The 12,194-nt window shown below is 35.4% G+C and overlaps 1 protein-coding gene across 9 annotated transcripts in view; it reads right to left on the reverse strand.

Annotated features, from left to right (window-relative positions):
- Window positions 1–11,695: 11,695 nt before the first annotated feature.
- LOC107740614 (coatomer subunit zeta-1-like) overlaps window positions 11,696–12,194 on the reverse strand; it is a 10,976-nt gene continuing 10,477 nt past the window's right edge. For 6 of the 9 annotated variants that reach the window (XM_016553089.1, XM_016553093.1, XM_016553091.1 and 3 more), the window contains one exon: window positions 11,696–11,855. In XM_016553089.1, coding sequence (XP_016408575.1) covers window positions 11,813–11,855 — 43 coding nt within the window. In that variant the 3' untranslated portion in view covers window positions 11,696–11,812. The remainder of the gene's footprint in view (window positions 11,856–12,194) is intronic. The other 3 variants (XM_016553092.1, XR_001640095.1, XR_001640096.1) reach the window with 3 other exon arrangements.

Here is a 12,194-nt window from a genome sequence, read left to right on the forward strand (position 1 = left end):
CTGTACGAAAGCACTCTCCAACTCGGTTCAAAAACAACTAACATCTGATTGCCATTCATCCTTTAGCGGTATCATCTGCAGATGGGAATTGACACCAAAGACAACATGAGCTATGGAAATGATTAAGCAAGTTTCAATATACGCCTGGACAAACCAAATAAACACTTCTGACGTACTTACAGTTTCTTGAGACATATAACCTTTTATCTTTGCCTGGCAGAAACAAACGGCATGTTAAGAATTAGCGCAAGGTTCTTCCCTCTAGGCCAACACCGTTCCTGTACTTTTCCATTAATCCTCCTCCATCTCCCTTAATCATACCGCTGGCCTGGTGACTTGAGAGGCGCCAAGTAACACGCAACCTGTCAGATCCAGCAAGGGAAAAATGAATTAAGTCCAGAGGGTAAAGTTGGGACGGAGAGAAGTGTGAGTGGGCCGGGTATTGAGCCCTGGGGCACCCCGAAAGTCATAACTCAGAGCTTAGGTACCGTGGCCCGTCTGAGGAGTTACCGTCTGCCAATTGATTTAGTGTCATCTAAGGTCTTGGCCACCTCTTACGATTATGTGCCTTATTAAGTGATTCTCTGAGCATGACAGCTTTAAGATATTAGATGGTACTTTCTGTGGCCCTTTCTAAGTACATGAATCACCTGCTTTTATTAGTCTGAAGGACACTGCATCTCAGGCCTGGAATGATGGTGTGAAACCTTTCCTATATAATACTGACTAATAACTATGGCAGTTGCTTTGAAATACTTACGTCGTCCATAAAGCGTATTCCCTCTTCAGTTTTGAGAGTTTTGTAACATCACCAGTTTTCACATTTTGGGTCACAACCCTCTGGACGTCGATGTTTCTAAAAAACCGAAACACAAATATTTTAGTACCAAAACATGCTGTAACACCAAGTGAGCGTGTTTCCTTTAGGAGGACATTTGCTTTGGAGAGTGTTTGTTTTATTTCACCTTTGTTTGATGGAAAGGTTATGCAAACATATATAAAAGAATGATTTTTGTTTGATGTGTGTATATCTGTGCCTGTGTGTGGATGTTTATGTGTTTGCAAAGAATAAAAATTTTTTTTGAGTAAAATATTGTCAAAGACACTCTTTAGCCAAGTGCAACAAGTACAGGGGACTTTTGACCAAAGTTACAACTGCAGGATTATTTTATCAGAGATCACATACACAGAGTTCCCAGAACTCACCAGGAGAAATCTCTTCATCCTCCATGTTGGATAAAATTCCTGAAGTACTAGAGATGCTGTTTACTATGACTCCAGGGCTTCATGCATTACTGGAAATAGGCAAAGAGAAACCAAACAAAGATTAAATAAATATTACACTGTCAGTAATGTCAATACATTTCCTGAAAACTGTTTCAGGGGTATAATGGGTAAAATCGTCTTTTGCAATGTGATTTTATGATATGAATCATGAAGAAATGTTTTTGAGCAGCACATCAGTGAGTTAGAATGATTTCTGAAAAATCATGTGACATTAAAAACTGGACAAATGGCTCATGAAAATTCAGCTTTGCCATCACATGAATAAATTACATTTTCAAATGTTTTTAAAATAGAAAACAGTTATTTTAATATTTCACAATATTACTGTTTTTTTACTGTATTTTTGATCAAATAAATGCAGCATTGGTGAGCATTAAAGACTTCTTTCAAAACATAAACTAACCCCAACATTTTTAATGACACTGTATATACAGATGAACACTTTTTTATATTTATTAAATAAATCAAATTGATCTCTCTGTCAGCCTATAATGCTGTAATACTGTAAAACAGTCAGACTTTCACAACTTTAAAACAAAATTTGCCTTCATGCTGTTTCCTCAAACTTTACATTCATCAAGAATATAAAACAGTAAACATTAAACTGCATTATAGCCAAAGTGTTAAAGCTATAATCGTTCCACAAAGACAACATTCAAAACAAACTGTGCTGAGAAAATTTCAGTGACATGTTTCCAGGGTCAAGACTCTGAACCTTTAGTAAAGGGTATTTACTGCTGAATCTTTGTGCCAAGGGACTTTGACAACATGGCATTATGTGCAATTTATGTCAGGCTTGGTTTTGTGTGTGTGTGTGTGTGTGTGTGTGTGTGTGTGTTTGTGTGCGAGAGTGAAAGGGTATTTACTGCTGAATCTTTGTGCCAAGGGACTTTGACAACATGGCATTATGTGCAATTTATGTCAGGCTTGGTTTTGTGTGTGTTTATGTGCGAGAGTGTGTGTGAAAAAGAGTGTGACAGAGATTGCATTCATATGTATGACCTTCCTCTTTAGAGGCACCATCAAAGATCACAGTCAGTGTTGACAGATATATTTCTCCCATGCATTGCAGCGGTGAGGGCTGCTGTCTAAATGCTTACTCACTAGGCGCCAACTGCACAGGCCGCCAGCAGAGCCAGCCAGTGGCCCTGAATGCCCTTTTGCTGACTAGACTCTAGCAGCCAATAAATGGAGCTGTCACTCCTGTCAATCTTGCTTTCCCTGACACAATCGCCCTATCACGCCCACACATGCCGTCCTGCCCGCCTCAATTATGTCCCTAAAAGGACAGATTTCTGTGACAGCCCTGCCTCTTGCATGACGGAACGCAAAGACAGCCAATCATCTCATTCTCTGTCCTGGGATTTGAGAGAGAGAGAAAGTGAGAGAGAAAGACTTAATGCTTTTATATATATAAAAAATATGTAGCTTAACAAATCAGCCTGTTTAATTCATGGAGCATCTTATTTTTTTATTTCTTATAAAATATTTTCTCATAAGATATGAGCATGTGATACATCACTAAACTTTCAGTAATCCAAGTCCATCACATGATGTTTCACCATGCTTAGAAACGAACATAACAATTAAGAAAGTGACTGAAGAAGTAACGCCGCTCTGTACCTTCATATTTCTCAGATTCTTGTAGTTTCATGGATAAGCTAAAACACAAGGTAAGGCCATCTGTCCTGGGATTTGAGAGAGAGAGAAAGTGAGAGAGAAAGACTTAATGCTTTTATATATATAAAAAATATGTAGCTTAACAAATCAGCCTGTTTAATTCATGGAGCATCTTATTTTTTGAAATTTTTTTATCATAAAATATTTTCTCATAAGATATGAGCATGTGATACATCACTAAACTTTCAGTAATCCAAGTCCATCACATGATGTTTCACCATGCTTAGAAACGAACATAACAATTAAGAAAGTGACTGAAGAAGTAACGCCGCTCTGTACCTTCATATTTCTCAGATTCTTGTAGTTTCATGGATAAGCTAAAACACAAGGTAAGGTCATGAGCACACAGCGTACATATGAGATGGTTTAAATCATAAATTTGGAAAAAGGCGTCAGAACCTCTTTTGGAGGTTGTCTGGTCCAACTGAATCTTGAGGCTGTATCGCCCTCTGCTGGATGTAAGGTTGATGCGCAGACTCACTGTAAAAACACACAATAATAACGTAATATTAGTGAAATATTTGTTCTTTTTAAAAGCAATTTTTCCAATTCAGTTTCAAAGCAGCTTTGTTTCTACATGTATTTTTGTAACATATGTTCATATGAAAGAAATGACAGTTATAAGATAAATCATACAGTTAGGTAGCCTAGGCCTATATCATGTAAGCAAAAACAATGAACATGTTAAAGCAATGATTACATGATGTGACAATGATTATAAGGCAAATTTTAAATTATTCCAACTTTTCTTAACATTAATCAATTTTTTTTTGTTTTAAATCTTGCTCATGAAAAGTATTTTACATGATTAATAGTTATACTTTTTCCTCAAGAACATTTTCATAACCATTTTCATAACAACAAAAATAGGCCTACTAATTTCAGAAATTCTAATGCAGTGTCACATGATCTTTCAGAAATCATTTTAATATGCTGATTTGGTGCTCAAGAAAATTTATTATAAAAACAATTCTATTTAAAAAAAATCATAAAAATATTTTTTTGGAAACTGTAATACATTTTTTGTGAACAAACATCTGTTATTGTCATAGTGTCAAAAAACAATAGTAGGCTAGGCCTAATGCTACCTTAACAGGCTTGTCAGAAGATCCTTCATTCCACTTCTAGAGTTTAATGACAAGTAAACTCATATGTCATTAAACTTCAGAAGTGGAATGAAAGATAAATGACAAGTAAAAAAAAAAATGCTTTGTGGTTGGAAAGATCAAGAGACTAGTCAGCTTGATGTTGATGGTGGTGGTGGTGGTGGTATTTTTGTATATTTTTGGCCTTTTTTAGTAAAATATGCAACAACAGGTTACAAATAACTCCAACAGCTAACATGGTAGCCTATTTTGAGAAATCAACCATGACAATTCCCTACAGAACCTGTAAAGTAAAAGGAAAATTATTCGTGTTAAGATCTAAATTAGCCTAACTGGTTTATTATTCAGCCACAGGCTTGTCAGAAGATCCTTCATTCCACTTCTAGAGTTTAATGACAAGTAAACTTGTCATATGTCATTAAACTTCAGAAGTGGAATGAAAGATAAATGACAAGTAAAAAAAAAATGCTTTGTGGTTGGAAAGATCAAGAGACTAGTCAGCTTGATGTTGATGGTGGTGGTGGTGGTGGTGGTATTTTTGTATATTTTTGGCCTTTTTTAGTAAAATATGCAACAACAGGTTACAAATAACTCCAACAGCTAACATGGTAGCCTATTTTGAGAAATCAACCATGACAATTCCCTACAGAACCTGTAAAGTAAAAGGAAAATTATTCGTGTTAAGATCTAAATTAGCCTAACTGGTTTATTATTCAGCTAATAGGTTACCCCAACAAAATGTCAAATAAAATCAACTAAATAAAATACATAGTTAGCCTATTTACATTATGACATTCACTTATTCAACACTGACAGGTTACCTTTTTTTTAATAAAACTTTTAAATAATATTTTTCTCTAGGTGGATATCTATATGGTTGTCATCTTCTAGCAAATTGGACTTTGACGTTTGACATATAGCCTATAAGTGGAGCGCACTGTGGCTCTCTGCCTGAAAACCTTATCATTTATTTCTCCAAACGACTTCGCCTACACTTTCCCTTGATTACTTTCCTGTTGACTATATACTCTGTGAAGCCTCTCCATTGCACGGGTCTCCTCATATATTCAGAGCCCTGTCGCCGTGTTTACCCTTCGCGAGGATAAATCGTATTTTATCCCGCGCTTCAGTCCCGCGCGCTCTGAATGGCGGGAAGGTTTATTTGTTTAGGAGCGCGGCATTTATTTTCCGCCTGCTCTGTTTGGGCAGATGGCGGGTCTCGCCGCGCCAAGTGGACCCGGGTGTTTATTTGAAATGTGGCGTGCGGCACGCGAGGGTATTGAGGAGCCCCGCGGACCATGTGTTCCTCTGGGCGCCCTGATTGGGTGACGCGGAGTTGGCAGGCGACCTGACGAGAAACAGGAGACAAAATGGCGGCCGTCTCTCCATGAGCTCAGGCCTTCCATAAGGCGTTGGGTCTGCTTGGAAGCGCCTGGCTTCATGGATGGATTCATTTCATGAGATCTCGAGATCCAGCCCAACACATATTTTAATATGATTTTAAGTCCATGTGACAGCGCAGTGTAATTTGGAACCATACTTAAGGAAAGGACCCTGATAGTTAAATAACACAGGCCTCCAAAATACACTGTTCGGTTTTTCCAAGAAACAGACGATTACAATAGTTAATTTCATACTTTTTTTCTTTCAGCAGTTTGAGTAATAAGTTAATATTCTGGAGGAACATGAATGTCACGACTCACAAACACTTGATTTATTAATTGTTAACTATAGCTTGAAACATTTTTTGGAGTGCAGTTTGATTTTTTTGTTTCCATCTTTATCTTTCTTTAGTACCACTGTGGTAAATAGAGAAATTGTTAAATTGTTCAGTCGATTAAAGTGAAATTGTGTGTAGCCTGTTTGGTATGCAAGAAATACTTGTCTTTTCTACAAAAGTGTTGAATTGATAATCCATGGTTTAAATTATAAATATAGTAGTACATGTGTTTTAAACAAAAATGTTGGCGGTAAAAACTGTTAACACTTTCTTTTTGTGTTGAGGGCCCATGGTGATTGACAGCACACATTAAATTAGCCACACCCCATAAGTTTAGCCCTGCCCTGCATTTGTGAACGTCATTTTTTAGAGGAACCAATCAGTAAAGAACCAATCCATCAATGTCAGCTCCTTAGCCAATCAGGGAGAGTATGCTAAACAGCTGCCAACCAATCACGCTCAGTTTCTTCACTCCATCTCCTATATATGCAGCAACCCCTTGCTGTGCTGCATGATTTGACTGAAAATGTGAGCGAGGTTAGACTTTAATGATTTGTGCTGCTCTTCCGGTGATCATGGATTTTTACTTCTGCAGCTGAACGCAAAGGAATATTTTCAGATTGCTGAACTGTAAAGTGGGGCTTGTCATATCTGGCAGAAATGCAGTCACAATCATCACACAGGGCCTACAAGATATCTAAAAACACAAACACCCAGCACAGACAAAACTTTCATTTTGTGTCCTGTACTTCCAATCACCACAGTTCAGCATGGCTAAAAAACGTTAAAACTACCACACTCTTTCACATGAACTCTCACTCTTTCTGTTATCCATAACGGATTCCGAACAGACTAGCAGTACGATTTCCCCATGTCAAGCATGACACTTGTGCCAGTAAGTGAAATATGAGGAACAGTTCAAAGGTCTCACCATATGCCAACTGGCTCTTTTGATGTAAAACAAAATCCACATTGCCTGTACTTCCCAGATGCCACTTATGCCCAATTATGGGTGACCATACGACCAATCAGTGTTTTAAAACTGAACCCCCTATAATTCATTGATTTATAGAGCCAGCTTGATGTTTGATCAATATTATATGCTCGTATCTGTCTTAAAGCTCATCTTTATACACCATGAATTGTGTGATTGACTTAATTTATTATTTAATAAGATGCTTTTATTTTGAAGACTCACCAGCCGTTTACACATATACAGTGGAACATAATTTTGTATATTTTGTATATATATATATATATATATATATATATATATATACATACATTTCACACTAATATAATATAATATAATATAATATAATATAATATAATATGCCAGTTTTGGTGATTGGTGATATCGGCCCCTGAAAAGGTTTGAGGGTGAAATACCCTGTAATGAATATCTATTGTTATTTGTAAAACATAATATAGTCATAATGTTATATTCTTGGCTTATAGTTTATTTATCATCACATAAATATGAGTTTCAATATATTTTATTTTATTAGTTTAGAACCCAATGAAAATTAAAGATTTAAAAAAATTTATTTTTTTATTAATTACTTACTTTAAATTTGACATAATGTGACACAGGGTGAATGTACAGCTAGCTAGACAAATATGCCCTTTAGATAGATAGGTAGATAGATAGATAGATAGATAGATAGATCGATCTTTGGTATGGCTGTCACACTTGATTGACAGCTGTCAGACTGAATCCTCCTTCTCCTATTGTGTTAATGGATCCGTAAGCCCTTCAACATGCCAACTGCTTGAATTATAAATATGTGGTAGAGCTTACTTGAAAGCATTTGTTTGGCTTTATGAATGCCTACAGCTTTATGTCATTTATACATACTTTTGTCTTTCATCATATCAATAAACTACTCAGCACAGGGGAAACAAGGTCAGTTTTCTCATGGCAAAAAATGAGAAATATGTAGACAAATCTTCTCAAGGTTAAGTCCTTGAGGAAATTAGCGTGCAGTTGTGACCTCGTGGAGGACTGTATTTCGGGACGAGCCCACAACGTTGCGTGTCTCTGTCCCCCATGACGCGGTCTGTGACAGATGAAGTGGCGTTCTTTCATCCAGCGCTTCTTCGCTTTGAAGCACTTTGTGAGAGCAGCTGCAAGTGATCTGAAATCTATTAACACCCGCTACTCTCTTAAAAACACATTTCCTGAGGATGTGAAGATGCAGCGACACGTGTGTGTGAGCGTGAGTGTGTGTGTGTGTGTTCGCTTTATGACCCCTCTGTATAATTACATGCAGGAAACATGATGCCATAAATGGTGGATTCCTACAAGGGTTAAAAATAGCTACATCCATGATATGTTTGGTGAAAAGGATGCTGCAAAGAGATGCTGGTTTCTTTTTTCTGACGATCACAAAAGAAGATATTTTGAAGAATGTTGGTAACCAAACAGTTGCTGGTAGTTATTGACCGCCATAGTGTTTTTTTTCCATACTATGGAGGTCAATGGCAACCAGGGACTGTTTATATATCTTCTTTTGTGCACAATATATTTAATTTACATTGAGCACAAACGTCTTAGATGCTGAGAGTCTGGCTTTTTCAAGTTGACAGTGTAGATTTCTATTTGTCCACTGGACGGCGATAATCACAAACACAACAATCATTCACCACTCCTGGCAATTTACAATCAGGGATGAAAGCCAACATCTGTCAAATACTTGTGCTTCTGAGAAAACACATTCAGTGACAGTATTAGTATTCTGTAAAGTTTTCCCCCAATTTCAAACATTTGTTCCCATCCATTTAACTGTTCAATAATTAATGTCAATTATACTCGATTTCACAGGTTTTTGTAACCTACATTCAGCTTGATTTTATTTACCAATAATTACATTCAAACTCGTAAACAATGAAATTACTTTCACCACTACAGTCACTACATCACTGATTTCCATGAGCATTTTTATCACTGCAATATGTCTGCTCAACTATTAGGTATTTTTAAACTCATGATGACTACATGATGACTTTTCATTATATGGATTATAACCTGAAATCTTAATGTTTACCAAAAAAAAGTTATTTTGATCTTATCAGAACATAAAAATAGATTAGGCTACAATTGTAATTTCATAATTTCTGGTGGCTGATTTGAAGGGAAATCCTGTAAACCGTTTAAAACAATACCTGCATGTGAATTTTGACAGCGTTTGTGAACGTCATATGGCAGAAATAACGCATAAATTATGATTACTAAGGCACAAATTAATTAAACTTAAATTAATTAAATGATACAACAACAACAATACTGATGATTGGTGTTCTAATAGGAGTAGGCTATAGCTATTTTGTTGGGGAGTGGGTTCCCCTTTCTTCATCATCGTTTCCTTCATTTTTTAACATTTCATTTTATTTATTTATTTTACAAAATACAAAATTAATCTCTCTCTCTCTCTCTCTCTAATATATAAATAAAGAGATTAAATAAAGAGGTTAAAAAACGCACAAATAAACAGGCCAAAAATGGTAGGCCTATTATAAGAGGTACCTACACCCATGAGGAGCCCAAACAGAGGTCCAAACTAAACACAGAAGTAGGAGATCAAATGAAGAAAATTATATTATCGCAGGGAGGAAATGAAGACAGTAAGTCATGAGAGAAAGTATGTAGCAGTGTTAGCTGGTTCTGGTCAGTCAGCGCTCCAACGCGTCCAGGTCACGTACATTACGCGCCTAGTGCTTTCTCTTTTGTCGCTATTTCTTTCTAATTAAATTGGTGTATGTGGTAATTTAAAATAACATTTTAAATTCAAAAATTTAAATTAATTTAATTAATTTAATTTAGTTAATAGTTAATTGCTGGTGTAAGTTTTTAGCTAAATTTATAGCAGCCTTTTTAAACAGGACTAACAGATAAAAAAAATAATAATAAGCCGAAATCTAAAAAACTCATCAACAACAACAACAAAAACTAAAAAAAAAATCCACAGTCATTTTTAGTGCTTTATTTTTTAGCCTATGCCCGCGATGGGAAATAGCCTAGGCCTATAACATTTTGCGAGAGTTAAAATGTTATGCTAATAAACAGATGATTTAGACCTAGTTTCAACAATTGTTTCAGTTTTGAGTCTCAATATTTGTCATGTTAATATGTGTTTTTTTCTAACACTGGATGCGCATTAATGAACTTGTGCACACGAATCACTCTGATTTTTCAATGATCACGATATGAAAAATATTAAATCGTCGTAACAGAAGCTTTAAAGATGCTTCCAGACTACAATAAATCCACTTTTATTATGGTCTTTGGCATAATCTACATTTATTTTAGTACAAACCATTCTGGTTATTTTTGATGTTTATGGTGAAATGGGTTTTGCTTCGTCAGTGATTATTATAATGGCTATTATTATTATTAATTCGATGTGATCACCTAATACTGATGAGGATATAATTTTAATTAAATATAATAATTTGACATAAGAACGGAATTTACTGTGGATTTTGCGTAAATTTTCATATGTTTAGGCCTGTTTAAATCGTGTTAATTGTAGCCTATGTACTGTGCAAATTGTGCTTACTTTCTGATAGCCTTATTTATTGTAGACTGTGATATGGTGGGCTATATGTATGTGTTATGTTATTTGTTGTTATTTTTGTCAGCTCTAAAATTATCTTCACAAAAATAAACAACTAAATTTAACCTCTAAACTTAACCAAAACATTTGGGTAACTAATAGCCTGTATGTTTTATTTGGGCTAGTAACGGTCAGATTTGGCTGGAATCGACTGTCTACATACTGCATAAGCCGAAAAGAGAGAGTGAAATGTGATTGGGTGTTGAAGTTCACCTCCGCTTTCAAAAGTCAACACCCAGCTTTAATATCTGCGACCAGTCACGCTTCGACGAGTCCTCAGCAGCGGCCCTTTGGTTCAGTTGTGTAGGCGGAGCCTCGGCTTCGCGATTTTCATTGGCCTACGGTATCCAATGGCAGTCCAAGCCACACCCTCTTTTTATTATTATTAAATATATTCGTATTTATGCAGAATATTCATTATGGAAGAAATCTGGTTGGTCTACATTCACTGTTCTCTCACCAATAGAGAATCAGCATCGTTGTCGTATTGTCATTCGGCCTTAAGACAGAAACAACTCTACAAATACTAAAAAACAATATTTATTAATTAAATGACATTTTTGTGCACAATTATTTCCTGAAACCATGGTTTTAAACAACAGAATACACAGAGTTTATTTTACTAGAAAATAAAATATGGAAATGTTACTCATTGTTATTTTATATAATATCCAAAACAAAATACTTTTTAAGTCTTTGAATTTTTTATCAACCTTTTAAATGCTACTTTTCATACTTCTAAACTACAGTACATGTAGTGTTTAGTTGTGGCTTGTCAGACAATTATTATTTATTATAGTGGACTATACCATAATATTAGTGCCTCTAACTGGCTCATATCAATTTCATAATATTGCCCTTTCCTCATTAAAAAAAACACATATATACAAAATATTTAGTTATATATAGGCCTAGTGTAACAGAACTTTGCCAATTATTTTTTGACAAAAGGGTTGTAAAGCAAAACAAAAATACCAAAACTGATAAAAGACAAGTTTAGAAAATAAAGTTTTGACATGTGACCATTTAAATGAGAGGCTATGCTGAAAGAAAACATAACTGTACCTCCTCTAAACAGAACAGCAATATATCAATATTTCCAGAGGTTAAAAAGAATTGCAATTGCTTTAAAGCTGCTTTGGAAATAGACAGGTATTTGTGTATTGGCTGATATTTGGTTCAGAGCCCAGTGAGCAAATATGCCTCTTTATATCATTTAAAAAACACAAATGACCTAATTTACTCTTTGACAAAAATATAAATATATCAGCACTAAACATGAGACGTAACTACCCATGTGCACTACTTTCATAATTAATTACATTACAACTCATTAAAAATAAAAAATGAAATTCCCTTGCAATAATTTACAGATTCCTTCAGAGGTCATGGAAAATGTTATTTTAGAATTGACCACTTGATCTGCTCCTTTGCTGACTGTAACACCTGAAAAATAAAACAAGGAGGATTGGTCAGATCAACCCAAAAAACTGTAACACAATTACTCCACATATGCAATTCAATGTGAAATAATGTGAGTTGTTAATCAGTTAATATAATATGATTTTTGGATGCATTTCATATTTCTTGCATATATTGCGAGTATTAATATTATTCCACACGGAAGCAAGGCAATATAGTTGCAAAACACTATTTAAAAACATATACACACACACACATATACATATATATATATACATATATATACACACACACACATAGAGCACACGCATAGCGCGGGATGACACACACACGCATAGAGCGGGATAATACACACACGCATAG

This window comes from Sinocyclocheilus rhinocerous, unplaced genomic scaffold (genome assembly GCF_001515625.1).
Source record: "Sinocyclocheilus rhinocerous isolate Xijiao unplaced genomic scaffold, SAMN03320098_v1.1 scaffold705, whole genome shotgun sequence".
Classification (NCBI taxonomy): Eukaryota; Metazoa; Chordata; class Actinopteri; order Cypriniformes; family Cyprinidae; genus Sinocyclocheilus; species Sinocyclocheilus rhinocerous.